Below are 14,912 nucleotides of genomic sequence, written 5' to 3'. Positions count from 1 at the left end.
TGAGAGCTCTGTAGGCCTCAGAGTCGTGTCCAGAGGACCTTTTGACTGAACCTCCTGTTGTGTTTTCCGTTTCTGCTCCCCTAGACCGCCCAGGTTTGCTGAATGTGAAGCCCATTGAAGACATCCAAGACAACCTGCTGCAAGCTCTGGAGCTCCAGCTCAAACTGAATCACCCCGAGTCCTCTCAGCTGTTTGCCAAGCTGCTCCAGAAAATGACAGACCTCAGACAGATCGTCACAGAACACGTGCAGCTCCTGCAGGTGATCAAGAAGACTGAGACGGACATGAGTCTTCACCCCCTCCTACAGGAAATCTACAAGGACTTGTATTAGCAGAGAGTCCTGATCCACTGACAACACTTCCCTTCTTCCAATTGCACTATTATTTTGAGGGGAAATCTGACACCTAAGAAATTTACTGTGAAAAAGCATTTTAAAACGAAAAAGTTTTAGAATATGATCTATTTTATGCATATTGTTTATAAAGATACATTTACAATTTACTTTTAATATTAAAAATTACCATATCATGACATTGCTGATAGTATTTGAAGACTGAGTCTGGTGTGTCCTCTACCCTACCACCCTGGTTTGGTTTTTTCCCTTTCATTTCCTTCTCTCTTCCTCCCTCACATCCCTCCTTCCCTCCCTTCTTTCTTTCTTTCCTTCCCTCTTTCATTTTTCTTCTTTTTTCTTAGACATTTAAAACATGCAAATGGAACTGCTGATATACTCCCACTCTCAGTAAATTAATTTTTTACTCAGTTACAACTTTTCTAAATTCTCCATCTGCTTTAACAATCACAACTAAGAGAGGAAGGGGAACTTCAGGATGAAAAACTGCTCAAAGCATGTGTTTTGTTACCTGGACATGCTAATTTGGAGGCATATCCTTAAGTTTACCAATAATTCAATCTTCCTCCACAATCCTAACCCCAATTTCCAGTCACCAAGGTGGCCTGTTGAATACACTGCCTCCTAATTGGTTAACAAGACATACCCGAATAGCCAGTGGCTAGCCTTAACTGAACACTGAGCACGGCTAGAAGCTCTGGGAAACACAGAAGTTTTTAAGATATGGTACCTGCCAATAGAATTTGCCAACTGTAAATTGAGGAGAAAAGATTCATCTTTCTTGAAACAGATTCTAATACACAGAAGTAATCATGTGCCAGGTGCATGGCTCAGACTCTAAGTGCTGCAAGAGTTCAGAGGAAGTAAGACTGATGAAGATTGGAATCATCAAGAATGAATCTGTAGGCTCACTGAAGTGGGCCTCAAGGATGTGTTGAATTGGGAACAAGCAGAGTGGGAGAGAAGACCTTCTAGGGAAGGAAAATAGCAGGAACAACAGCAACAACAAAAGGAAAAAAGATGAGAGAGAAGAGCTACTCTCTGGCTCCTACCTAGACAGAGCAACTTGGCTATACGTATTCCTTTTGTCACCCTTGGGACCACTTTGCTCAGAAGCCTCTTATTGTTCTGAACTCAAAGGCTAATTATCCGTATCATTTATGTAATGCTTGCCTCCCTAGTCAATAGACTGTAAGTTCTTTAAAAGCAGAAACCTTCTTGGCACAATTCATAAACTAGTTGATTCAAGTCACCAAATTCACTTGCATTGGCTACTCGTAAATTCATCATTCTATGTCTTCGAAGAATGCCTTCCAACCAAACTGTCTTGAGTCCTCTGTTGTCCAGGATGATTATTTCCATTGACCTAAATTATTTCCCTGCCACTTTTAATTTTTCTTGCCTTATGGTATTTATACTTAGGAGGACATCACTTTGTTTATATTTTTGTATTAACTTTTTGCAGAGACAGGATCTCTCTGTCTTGTCCAGGCTGGCCTTGAACTCCTGGGCTCAAGTGATCCTCCCACCCGAGCCTCCCAAAGTGCTGTGATTACGGGCGTGAGCCACTCCATGCCCAGCAATTTTCTTTTTATTAATAACTTTGGGTTTTAAGCTTTCAAGCCAAAATATCAAGAAAGATCTTTTCATCCTTAACTTAAATTTATCTCCAAAGAATCGTGTTATAAAAAGTGATTCCTAACCCCAGCTCTAAAAATGTAGGATCCCTTGAATGACAGGTACAGAAAGACTGAAGTCATCTAAGTGACATCAAAACATTTAGAAGGAAAGTGACAGATTCAGTCATATGGCTCTTTTTTTCTTCCGTGGTGCCAAACATCAGGATATTTTGAAACATCCAGATGACTGACCAGTGCCTTCATACTGTTTGTTGCATGCAGAGCATTGATGGTCTGGGAGATCTTGAAAGAGAGAAAATGCAAGTGGTAGACAAGGCAGAGTCCACCTCCGAGGAGATCCCTTGTTTACAAGCTTTCTCAAACAAAAAGTCTTTCAGCTCACTGCCTGGTCTCAGTTCCCACCAGCGCTCCGCAGCCAACCAAGCCTTTCCACATTATCAAAGCTGTCGTTGCCAATGGAGGGAGGAAGAGAGGCGCTCTCAGCTCTTTGGCACTGATGGTTAGCATTAAATAGCTTTTAAATCCTGGCAGCTTTCAAATTCCCATCTCGCTGACTTTTTCCCTGTGGCTTGGATGATCATTTGCTAAATATTTTACAACACATTATATTCAGCCTCCAAAGCTCCTGCATTTTCTCTCTCTCTCTCTCTCTACCCTCCCAGGATGATTCACAAGTTAATCAACAAATGTATCATCGGTTATTCATAGTACTTTCTCTGGACACACACTTAGGGATTTGTGTTAATAAAAATAGGAAGAAAAGTAACTTTGGTCAAGAGTCAACAAAAAGGGTTTCCAGGCTCCCACAAGAGCCCTGCCCCCAGCACCTCTCTTGAATGGGCTTTCTCTCTCAGCTTTCTGTTGTGTAGGGAGCCCAGGAATGGCAGGGTACACCTGGAAGACGCCAGAGCTGCACACCTATTTTTCCTGCCATAGTCAACAACTGGGTTGTCGTGGGCTTCTGGCTTCTTTGTTAAAATTTGAGTGTGGAGCAAGGAGATTGGGATGGGGGATGTCTCTATAGCAGGAGCTCTAGAGAGGCAGCAACACTGGCTGGTGCCACATGACAAATGTCCAATGACCTGCCTGGGGACAGAAACCAGAGGGACAGCTCCATCTGCTCCACTGAGGAAAAAAGGGAAGGGGGAATTGGGCTTTTGTGGAAGATATCCCTAGTTGTTGCTGGAATCCAGTGACTTTTATTTTTTTATTGTAGAGATGAGGTCTCACCAAGTTTTCCCAGGCTGGTCTCAAACCCGTGGGCTCAGGCAATCCACTCACGTCAGCCTCCCAAAGTGCTGGGATTTTAGGCTGAGTCATGGAGCGGGCCCCAGTGACTTTTTCTTGGCTTCCTCGAAGCTACTGAAGGCAAATCCTTTTTGCAGGCGGGGCCCTACCTTGCTTGATATCTGTTACTAATTGTGGTGCTGATAGTAGGAGCTGGGGTGACAGGGCTTGGAAATTGGCTCCCGATACCCATTTCCTTGGAAATGCCTCCAGAGAGCTGGAGTGCAGGTAGCAACTCCTGATTCTAAATCCTGAGAGAAAGAACCCAAGCACCTTTCCACCATGACCATCCTGTTGCTTTCCGGTTCTTTTTTCCCACACACTCGCTCATTCGGTTTGGGATTATAAGGCAGAAGGACCAAAATGCCTGTTTGTCACTAAGCAGCCTCCTCCCTCATTTTTTTCCACCTCATCGTGTTCTTGACCCTGGCTCTTGGTTATCTCTTTTTGCAGCATTAGCACTGTTATTTACATATCCCCAGACTTCACCATGTGAGGATTACAGAAAGCATGAGACGGAAAGCCTCCATTGAATGCTTGCTGAAGTGAAATGGAATAGCAGGGGCTCAGAGCCCAAAAGATCGCCAGGTGTCTTTTTGTCCCACGGCATTCATGCAGTCCACCCTCAGGACATGCTCCCATCGAGTCCACCAGGAGATGAAGATAAGCGCAGCTGGCCCTGCTCTCAAGGTGTGCCCAGTCTGAGGATGGATCATTGCAACTCGGCAGCAGTGGCAACTGCCAGGAGACGTGAAAAGGGATTTTCAGAGGATGTGGGTGGGTGCAGAAGTATCAGAGCACTTCATGTGTTCAGAAGATGGCAAGAGAACGGGCATGGCTGCCACGGCTTGGGGACTGAGTGTCGCTGAGTCGGCGACAGTTTGTGGCAAGCTTATCCTCTATGGGAAGGAGCTGTCTTGGACTGTACTTGCAGGCCGTTGGGATCCGGCGGGTGCTGCCAAGCTGAAGAGGGACATGATCAGATTTGCAGTTTTGAAAGTCAGTTTTTGCAAATGTCAACACTTCCAAAAGTAGAAGTCCCCTCTACGATGCTTGCAAAGGTTGTCCAACCCCTGAACAACCAGCTAAAGGGATGGAAGCCCTCACCCTCCTAAGCCCTTTGGTGATTTCCAACCCACAGGCCTGGCTCTGCCCCTGAGGTCACACTTACCACATGCTTGTTCCTGTACCCTAGGGGCTCTGACTCACTTCCTTCCCTTCCATCCAGTCACAGTTTCTTGGCCCAGTCAAGAACAACTTAAGGATACTGGCATTCACCCACCCACAGTATCCATTCCCTACACGTCTCATATTGCCCCAACCTACAAAGGCCCTCTGCTTCAAAGCACTTTGCCTCAGCATCTTCACCTGGTTCATGACGATCTCTAGGTCATTCTCATTCCCATGTATCAAAACCTGCCTGTCTTACATCCCATTTCCAGAAAGATCCTTCAGTTTGAGAAAATTCAAGTTCAAAGTAGCCAGCCAACTCGTTTGACAGATGAGGACCCCAAGCATCAAAGAAGTAGCATCCCAAAGTCCTAGGTAGGAGTCTCCTAGGACCGATGGATTCAAAGGTGTTTGATCACCCACGTGCTTTCAGCAACTAACACCGCCACCAGGGGACTGGAGGTGAACAAGCTCTCCAAGTGTGTGACAGATTTCAAGTTGGCATGAGTATCTACAGTGGGGAGCGAGGGGAAAGAATGGAACAAAGTTCTGGGAGGGATTATTGTGAAGAATGAGAGATTACAAGACACAGGACTGAGTCTGGCACATGCTGTGTGTCGAATAAATGGCCACTGTTATTGAGCACATTATCCCAGCATGGACTTTAGAGTTGCAGTGACTCGAGTTAAAATTCTTGCACCACTACTTACTGGTTCTATAACAGTATGGCTCTGGCCAATCTCTTTAGGCCTTAATTGCCCTCCTCTGTAAAATGGGATTATAATACCCACCACATAGGATTATCGTGAGGATTAAATGTAATAATGGTTGTAAAACACTTCACACAGGTTCTTGGCACACCTTAACCAGTCAGTAAGTGTTGGCTGCAGGTGACATTGCTGCCATTGTCATGAAAGTATCATTCACTTAAGAAAGCATCGTGGGCCCACGGGACAAGCCCTTCCTGTTCAAACGCTCTGAACTCACCTGAATAGCCTGTAAACTCAAAGCAGGTAAAGGGATTGAATTTAGGCATTTGGCAGTAGAGGAAAAATATATTCTCTCAAAATATTTTACCCCCAATCCATAAGTATAAGGGAAAAAAAATATTTGAAAGACAACTGCTGTGTTCTAATTTAGAACAAATGCTCGGGATGAAGCTATGAAAACATTTTCTCCTAAAGTGGGGGGACTTTTCTCTTGTGACTTTAGCCCCTAATTTTAGACTAATATTAAATTGCTGGAATTTCCAGAGGGGTTATAAAGAATAAGAAAGCTGCTGATCTGAGTCTGTAGGGAGTGGGCTGGGATATTTTCATCCCCTCTGGAGTTTTGTAAATATGTTCCATGCCAAAAGTTCCCAGGGGAGTGTCCTTCCTGGGATCTATTTAGTGCCTTGGGCTGCTCTCAAGGAGGGCCCGAGTGGCTTCCTGCGGGAGCTGGAAAACTGTGATCCCCTGGTCACTTTTCCACAATCCTGGAAGCCATAAAGTGCATATTAGAGCCCCCATCGTCTGCTTGAGACTTAGCTCTGGACTTTCTGGGTGTGTGACCTTGGGCAGGTCCCTTTCTTCTCTGGGGACATTGTACTTGACCTATAAAATTCTCTCAGCAAATTACTTGATTCATCAAAGGAATGGTTCTCAGTATCGCTATCTGTAAAATGGGAATAGTGGCGCCTACCTTGCATGTCTTACAGAATGTCAAATGCAGGGCGCAGAACAAGCCTGATCAGCACTATTCACGGATAAGGAAGTCAGGCCGAGTGAGGTGAAGGAGCTAGCCCAAGGTCACACAAAAGAAAGGAAGAGGCAGGGCTGAGGCTAGATCTAGGAAGAGGCTACCTGAGGCCCACCCAGCCAGGGCCCTTTCCCAGTATGCTTTGCTGTCTCTGGAAAAGCCAGACACTGTCTCCTGGTTGGCAGAGCACAGGCTTTAGGGAATGAAAGATTTAAGTGTGAATTTTGGCTCTGCCACTTACTATCTATTTAACCTCAGGCAAGTTGCTTCCTGTCTCTGGGTCTCAGCTCCTTGATCTGGTAATTCATGAAGACCCCCAACTCCTGTCTTATAGAGTTGCTGTGAGAATTGAAAGTCATATACAGATGAAGGGTCTAGAGCCCCATTAACGATTAACATCTTCTAAAGACAAGTGCTTCCAGCCTCTCAGATTTGCCAGGAGCTCATCCTGACCAGGGGACGTGGGTGACCAGCATCCTCCACCCGAGAAGAAATCAGGAGATGCCACCCATGAGGAACGGTCCCATGTTGGCTTGGCTTCTGGTAGTGGCTTACAGTGCACCTCGGGAAGCCACTTTCTCTGAGCCTCGGTGTCTCTCTCTGTACAGCCAAACGGCTGCTCTGCCCTTCCAGCTCTGACAATCCCGGGACCTTGGGGGCCTTTAGAGGAGGCTGGCAGGAAGACAGAGTTCTCTCTGGCCAGCCATCAGAGGCCTGTGTTCTCTGTGGCCTGAGCCCGCGTTCTCCCCTCCCAGCGACCTAGGCCTGGACCAGGCAACAGCCAGCACTCATTAAAGGCCTGGGGCTGGTCCAGCCAGAGGGCTAGCTGCCTCCAAGGAGAGGGGAGGGACGCCGGATGGCTGGCGGGTTCCCACCCAAAGCTGTGCTGCTGAGAGAGGGGCGTTGTGCTGAGTCAGCGGGTTGGCGGCTCCCGGCGGGGTCCCTGGCCGCCACAGCCTGCCAGATGGGATGGAGCCAGGCCGGCCTCCGAGGAGCCAGCGTGTTATCGGCGATGCTGCCGCTGCTGCCACAGCAGTGGGAAACGTGCCCTGGAAAAGCCTCTCCCCAGCCAGGCCTCCCAGGGCTGCAGGGTGGGGGTGACTGCTGGAGGAGGGGGGCGAGTGGAGGAGCTGCCTCCTGCCGGCAAGGCGCTGGCCAGGGCTGCCTTCTTGCCCCTGTCTCCCACTCCGTCCCCTCGTGGTGATAATGATTCCCCTCAAGCGCCGAGGACAAGCTTCCCTTATGAGCTGCTTTCCATCCCCTAGCCCGGTGAGGTTGTTGACGGGTCAAGACCCCAGCAGGGAACAAATGGCGCACTCAGAAGGGACCACTGAAGAGACGTGGAGCGCGCCCAGGCCGCCACGGCAGAAAGCCTTCGCCCGCCCTGAGCACCGGAGGGCGAGGGGAGGGCGAGGGGAGGGCGAGGGGAGGGCGAGGGGAGGGCGAGGGGAGGGCGAGGGGAGGGCGAGGGGAGGGCGAGGGGAGGGCGAGGGGAGGGCGAGGGGAGGGCGAGGGGACGGCGGGCGGGGTCACCAGAGAACCCGGACATGGGGGAGTTCCGAGGAGGAGCACGGAGGATGCTAGCCACGGCTGACTCCCGCATGGCAGAGAGGAGGCTGGGGAACGGACACCTGTCCCCTTTCTCCGGTCAGCCTCCTGCCAAAGCCTCCCATTGGCCAGACCCAACCGGCAGCCGGAAAGCAAAGGAGGCCATGGACACGTGCCTGCCGTCCAGCCTCCTGAGGCACGCGGCCTGGCAGACAAGGGCGGAGGGGGGATCTGCAGGGGCGGGCAAAATAGGCCTCGCAGGGAGGTGGTATCGTTAAGCCCCCGAGACTGAAAAGGAAACAGAAAGACTGAAGTCTGAGGTCACAGAAGCAGTAATGGTCCATCTTAGGCCTGCCCACTCCCAGAGCCATGGCTCTTTCCGTTGCATTAGCCCTGCTGCAGGAGAAGACTTAGGAACCACAGCAGAAAGAAGGGAAGCCGGCTGGGCGCAGTGGCTCACACCTATAATCCCAGCATTTTGGGAGGCCAAGGCCGGAGGATTACTTGAGCAGAGGAGTTAAAGAACAGCCTGGGCAACATTTCCACAAAAAAGAAAAAGAAAAGAAAAAAGAAGGAAAAGTTGACTCATTCAGTACTTCCTCAACGAGGTAAATCCTGTTATAGGTGCTTCTTCATATTCCATCATGTTCCCTGGAGACCAGAGGAATATAGTCTAATACTGCTCATGCATGTTTTGTGTATTTATTTAATTTTTTGAGTCAAAGTGAGTGTCACGCAGGCTGGAGTGCATGACACACTCACAGCCACCCCAGTGACAACCTGCTGGGCTCAGGCGATCCTTCCGCCTCAGCCTTCCAAGTAGCCAGAACGACAGGCGCGTACTACCACGCCCGGCTAATTTTTTGATTTGTTGTAGAGATGAGGTCTCACCAAGTTGCCCAGGCCAGTCTCGAACTCATGGGCTCAGGCAATCCTCTCATCTTGGCCTCCCAAAGTGCTGGGATTACAGGCTGAGCCACTGAGCCTGGCCTTTTTTGTTTGGTTGGTTGTTTTTTGTTTTTAATGTCAAGTCAGTGGCACAATCATATCTCACCACAGCCTCAAACTCCTGGGCTCAAGTAATCCTCCCACCTCAGTCTCCCAAGTAGCCGGTACTACAGGCGTATGCCACCCTGCTCAGTTAATTTTTTTGGTTTTTTGTAGAGACAAGGTCTTGCTATGTTTGCTCAGGCTGGTCTCAAACTCCTGGGCTCAAGCGATCCTCCCACCTCAGCTCCCAAAGTGCTGGGAATACAAGTGTGAGTTACCATACCCGGCCTATTGTATTTATCTCTACTTACCTCAAAACTACAAAAAGAAAAAAGATTCTAGGATAGAGTGCTACATTTTTTCTATGGCTTCAAGTCAGCCTAAGATAGGGCTGTATACACCATCTTGTATAGGACCTTTCACCCTTCAGGAAAAGAAGATACTTGCCCAGCATCATAATAGTCAGATTTGAGTCCCATACCCCTGCTCCTTGCGTGGTTCAAGCAAAGGAAATCTAACAAAATGAGCCCAGGGGAGAGCCTCAAAAGGGAGAAAAGGGCCAGGCGTGGTGGCTCAAGCCTGTAATCCCAGCACTTTGGGAGGCCGAGGCGAGAGGATTGCCTGAGCCCACGAGTTCAAGACCAGCCTGGGCAATTTGATGAAACCGCGTCTCTATAATAAATCACAAAAACTAGCTGAGTGCGGTGGTGCATGCCTGTAGTTCCAGCTACTTGGAAGGTTGAGGCGGAAGGATCACCTGCGCCCAGTAGATGGAGGCTGTGGTGGCCGTGAGCGTGCCATGCACTTCACAGCCCGGGTGACAGAGTGAGACTTCAACTCAAAAAAAAAAAAAAAAAAAGAGGGAGAGAAAAGGTCACCCCTGGTCAGCCTGAGAAGGAGAAGAGGAAAAGATTTGAGCTTAATGTCAGGAAATGCTCACTGACATTTTCCATCCCCAACTCACCCCACGCTCTTGGGATATGTAGATAAGCCTGGCGTGACTCGTGCCACCAAAGAACGCACTCTCGTGGAGGAGATAAACACAGAAGCTGGCAATGACGAGTGCCAGGAAGTGGGATGACTCGGAGGCAGGCAGGTTCAGATCCCCCATGCGGTCACTCCTTGGCTGGGTTGCTGTGGGCAGGCCATTTTACCTCTCTAGGTTTCCTCTTTAAAACTGGGCGAGCTCATCCCTACCTCTTGAAGTCACTGTGAGAAATGAAAGAGATGAAGCACTTGGGTTGGCTCAGCAAACGCTGGGTACAGGACTATGCCCACCACAACCAAAGACAGCTGTGTTTTTCCAGCCCCAGATCACACCTGTGATCTGACATCAAGAGAGGTTATTTAAAAATTTCCAGATAATCTGAGCTCTGTGGTTTCTGTTGCTATGGAAATGAGGAAGAGGTTTCAACTGCCCCTGGGGAGGTAAAGGAAGGCTTCACAGAGGAGGTGACATTGGCACTGCACTGTAAGAGTTGTCCAGGCAGAGAAGAAACAAGTGCCAGACAAGAGGCTCATGTGCAAAATATTTGGGTGTGATGGAACATAAGGGTGCTGGGGGGGGGGAGAAACAGCTGGAATGGCAGAATGGAGTCGAGTGAGGGTCGGGCTCTATACTAATGGACTAGGGGGTTTGGACTTTATCCTAGGGAGCGTGGAAGATTTTAAGCAAGAAAGTAGCAAATCAGATATTCACTCTAGCGACCCCTCCTTCAGCCACTGAGAAGTTAGAAGTTGATAGGAAGGTGGGAGTCCACTAGGAGGCTTTGGCGGTCATGCACACAAGAGGTGACAGTGGTATGGCTAGGGGAAGGCATTGGCAATGGGGTCGGAGGAGGAGACAGATTTGGGAAACAGTCCAGGGTCTATTTAGTGTGGGAATGAGGAAGGGGTGCATGCAAGGTGAGATAGGTTTTGACTTGGGCTACATGAACTGCAGGACAGGAAAGTGCTCTTTGTTGGAATAGGGGGATTGTTTGAGGGAACAATGATAAGTTCTGTTTTATAAATACTGAGGGTGAGCAGGGTGCAGTGGCTCATGCCTGTAACCCCAGCACTTTGAGAGGCTTAAGCAGGAAGAATGCTTGAGACCAGGAGTTCGAGACCAGCCTAGGTAACATAACAAGACCTCGTCTCTATTTAAAAAAACAAAAATCAAAGAATTAGCCAGGCATGGTGGCACACACCTGTAGTCCAAGCTACTTGGGAGGCTGAGGCAGAAGGGTCTCCTTAGCCCAGAAGGTCGAGGCTGTGGTGAGCTGTGATCATGCCACCACACTCCAGCCTCAGTGACAGAGTAAGGCTCTGACTCAGAAATACATATACATACGTACATGGGGGGGGTAAGGTTCCTGTCTAGTTGGTATTTAGATCTATGAGTGTCTGGAGCTTAGGGGTACGGGTGGGCCGGAGAAGAAATGTGGGAGCCATGGAAGAAGGTGACAACAGTCAAAGAACAGCAACAGTAAACTCACAAGTATTCCTGTCAGAGCTCCTCAGAGGGCCGTGACTAAATCTTTTGGGCTCTCCAAGTCCTATTTTCCCACTGAGGTCTGACCGTCTCCATTGTCTTTGTACCCATTTGTTTCCTAAATTTTTACTGAGCACTTTCTATGTCCTGGCAGCTGATTGGAGAAATAGGATTCTGATCCAACTACTGGTTCTTGAGAGTCTTCTTGTGGCAAGGGCATATGTCATCTCACTTCCCCTATACAATGACCGTGTGAGATAACAAGTGTTGTCTCCATTTCACTGGTAGGCAAACTGAAGCCAGTAAAGGACTCAGGTCTTCTGAAGTCAAGGACAGTGATTATCCTTCCAACTGGCAGAGCCCAGAAGTCGAGGGTTAGAGACTTTCATCAATGGGACTCCCCTCCCCTTATGGTTCTTTCCCGCCCGCCATGGGCGTTTCCTTCCACACACAGAAACACACCATTCAAGAGGTGTGCCTTGCTGACGCCTTGGTAGGACTTTATTCTCTCCAGGAACTCAAAGAAAAGCTCCCCGAGCTCCTATCTCTCCTGGAGAGAGAGTTTTATGATCAGGAAACAGTGGGCCAGACAGATGGCTGGGCCCCAGAGGGCAGAGTCCTTTCACTCTTAGACTCATTCTCCCTATAGGCTCCTGTCTCCGGTTCCCAGCCCAGGAAGCCCCCCCTGCCTCACCCTGACCTGTGTCCCTGGACCCAAACCAGAGCCAAAACCTAGATTTGCTGTGGTCGGAATTCAGCCCTCCGGTTTGAATCTCTGTGTAGTCTTCTTTTCCACTCCCTTTTTTACCTCAAGCCTGAAACTTTGGCCTGAAACTTTGGGACCTTTCTCACTGATAAAATGGAGGCGATCACTATTGTATAGACATAGCAGGGCTGGAGGATCAAATAAGATAAGGGAAGTAGAGAGTGTTTGCAGACACTAAACTAGAAATTGTGGGGCCACTGAGTTATTATTGCTCCTATTAGACCTGTTGCCTCTATTCTGCCTCACCTGAGTCAGGTTTCAGGGCAGGTACAGTTCCAGCCCCAAGGGAATCAGTTTTCTCCCTGGGACTACTGGAGGTCCCCAAGCAAACTTTCTGCCCAGGTTTTATGAGCTCAGTGAGAGGGTTTGTACTATGACTAATATCCCATCTTCAGACGTCCCCAGTCACCACTACCTGCTGGGCAGGAAATCAGCAAGACTCGACCCCCCTTAATCACAGCTGCCTTCCCGTGACCCGCCTCAATCACGTCTCTTTACAGTTGGGCAGAGTCGGCTGGGCCTCCTCAAACTTCCATATCTGCGCCGAGAGATCACTGATATGGCTAATGGCGTTTGCTCGCCTCCACACCCTGGGCCCAGTGCTCTGGGAGTCACGCAATCCTCCCAGGCCCAGGGCGGAAACTGTTCCCACAGCAGCAAGGCCCTGAGGCCTGGGGAGCCTCCCCACCCCATAAAATGCATGAAAAGAGCCTTTCTTCGTGGCCACCTGGTCAGCCAGCCTCAGGCGTTGGGCAGTCTTTCCTCTTCCCCATCACTGCCCACCTCCAATCCCACCACCTACCTACTCTCTCTCTGCATTTGGGCTCCTAGGGACCTCCAGACCCCTGATTTCTCCTGCCAGGGAGAAAATTGTGCTGACCTGATAGCCACTCCACTAAACCACTTCTTCATTCATTCATTTATTCAATAGTCAGCAGGCTTCTGCTCTAAGAAAGGGCTTATTGCAGAATACTAGGGACATAAAGACGAATGGCTGTCCCTGCCCCCCCACAGCCTGCAGTCAGAATTGGAAAGGGGAGCTGGGCGGGAGGGGAACCATTGAGGAGGCTGCTGCCACAGCTCCAGTGTGGGAGTCTCACCCGTATCTTGGTTTTCAGTTTCAAGACTGAAACTTTGGGACCTTAACTTTCTCACTGATAAAATGGAGGCCATCGCTATTTTATAGACATAGCAGGACTGGAGGATCAAATAAGATAAGGGAAGGAGAAAGTGTTTGCAGACACTAAACTAGAAATTGTGGGGCCACCGAGTTATTATTACTCCTGAGCGCAAGCTGGCCTGATTTCCAGCTGCCGGGCCCTGCGTTTCTTCGCCTGAGCCTTTCTCGCCACCCAAGTCTGCCTTGCCGTCTCACGCAGCAGGCTGGATTTGCCAGGCTCTTAATGCTCCCCAGGAGAAGCCCTCACCCAAGGTTGATGGTAGTCAGGGCATAAATACCCCCGCTTTCTTGCTTTTCAGGCCAACATCAGTTCTGCACTGACTCCCAGAGCTTCCCTAATGGAATTGAGATCCAATCTCCCACAGCAGTAACCTGCTGGAAAACACCTCTTTGGGCAGACTCCTCCAGGTCTCACCTCCTCATTCCCTTACTGGTATTCTCTTCACCTCCCAAATAAACTATTTACACGCACACTCTCAGGGTCTGCCTGCGGAGGAGCCCAAACCAAGAAGATACCAGGTTAACCATAATGGTGGCTGGAGTCAGGACAGTGGCAGGCATCCTTTTATACAGAAGATCAATGAGAACACACCGAGTACCTACTGTATACCAGACCCTGGGGGCAAGGGGCACTGAGGTGAGCCCATCATGGGCCCTGCCTTCAAGAATGCACTGACGCTGGGCGCGGTGGCTCACGCCTCTAATCTCAACACTTTGGGAGGTGTAGGTGAGAGGACTACCTGAGCTCAGGAGTTCGAGACCCGCCTGGGCAACTTGGCGAGACCTCTACAATAAATCAAAATGAGCCGGGCGTGGTAGCACGTGCCTGTGGTTTCAGTTACTTGGAAGGCTGAGGCAGAAGGATCCCAGAGCCCAGCAGGAAGAGGTTGCAGTGGCCGTGAGTGTGCCACTGCACTCCAGGCTAGGCAACAGAGTGAGACTCCAACTCAAAAAAAGAAAAAAAAAGAACGCACTGTCTATGAAGAAAGCAGACAAGTAAACCAGCAGTTACCAGTCAGTGATAGGCGATGATGGAATTTAGCACAAGATGCTAATGACTTACAGAGGAGATCCCCTAACTCAGCCCTGGGGATGACAGAGACAACTGAGTTGGATCTTGAAAGTCCAGTAGAGGATGCTCAAGTGGAAAAAGTGAGGAAGGGTGTTCCAGATTGAAGCAACAGGACAGAGGAAGGCACAGAGTTATAGCTGGGCAAGGCCTGGCTCTAGAAACACTAAGAAGGCCCCTGGGAATGGGACACTGGGCTCATATGAAATAAGTGGGGGCCGGGCACAGTGGCTCACGCCCATAATCCCAGCACTTTGGGAAGCCGAGGTGAGAGAATTGCCTGAGCCCATGAGTTTGAGACCAGCCTGGGCAACTTGGTGGGACCTCATCTCTACAATAAATCAAGAAAAATTAGCGGGGCATAATGGCGTTTGCCTGTAGTTCCAGCTACTTGGAAGGCTGAGGTGGAAAGATCGTCTGACCCCAGCAAGTTGAGGCTGCAGTGGCAGTGTGTGTGCCACTGCACTCCAGCCTGGGTGACAGAGTAAGACTCAGAAAGAATGAGAGAGAGAGAAAGTGAGAGGGAGGGAGGGAGGGAAAATAAATAAATAAATAAGGTAGGATCTAGATCATAAAAAACCTCTTGGATAGTAGATTGTCTGCATTTTTTTTATTTTTTATTTTTTTTGGTTACTTTTTTTTTTTTTTTTTTTTTTTGTTGGAGTCTCACTCTGACGCCCAGGCTGGAGGGCAGTG

At 49.2% G+C, this 14,912-nt stretch overlaps 1 protein-coding gene across 2 annotated transcripts in view; it reads left to right on the top strand.

Moving 5' to 3' along the window:
* The window catches only part of PPARG (peroxisome proliferator activated receptor gamma), a 155,535-nt gene extending 154,989 nt beyond the window's left edge, over positions 1-546 (top strand). For both annotated transcript variants that reach the window (XM_008061423.1, XM_008061422.2), the window contains one exon: positions 85-546. In XM_008061423.1, coding sequence (XP_008059614.1) covers positions 85-332 — 248 coding nt within the window. In that variant the 3' untranslated portion in view covers positions 333-546. The remainder of the gene's footprint in view (positions 1-84) is intronic.
* Positions 547-14,912: the final 14,366 nt, after the last annotated feature.

Source organism: Carlito syrichta, unplaced genomic scaffold (assembly GCF_000164805.1).
Source record: "Carlito syrichta isolate Samal-C Ts95f unplaced genomic scaffold, Tarsius_syrichta-2.0.1 Scaffold305248, whole genome shotgun sequence".
NCBI lineage: Eukaryota > Metazoa > Chordata > Mammalia > Primates > Tarsiidae > Carlito > Carlito syrichta.
Note: the sequence above shows the minus strand (reverse complement) of the source record. Positions and strands in the feature narration are given on the sequence as shown.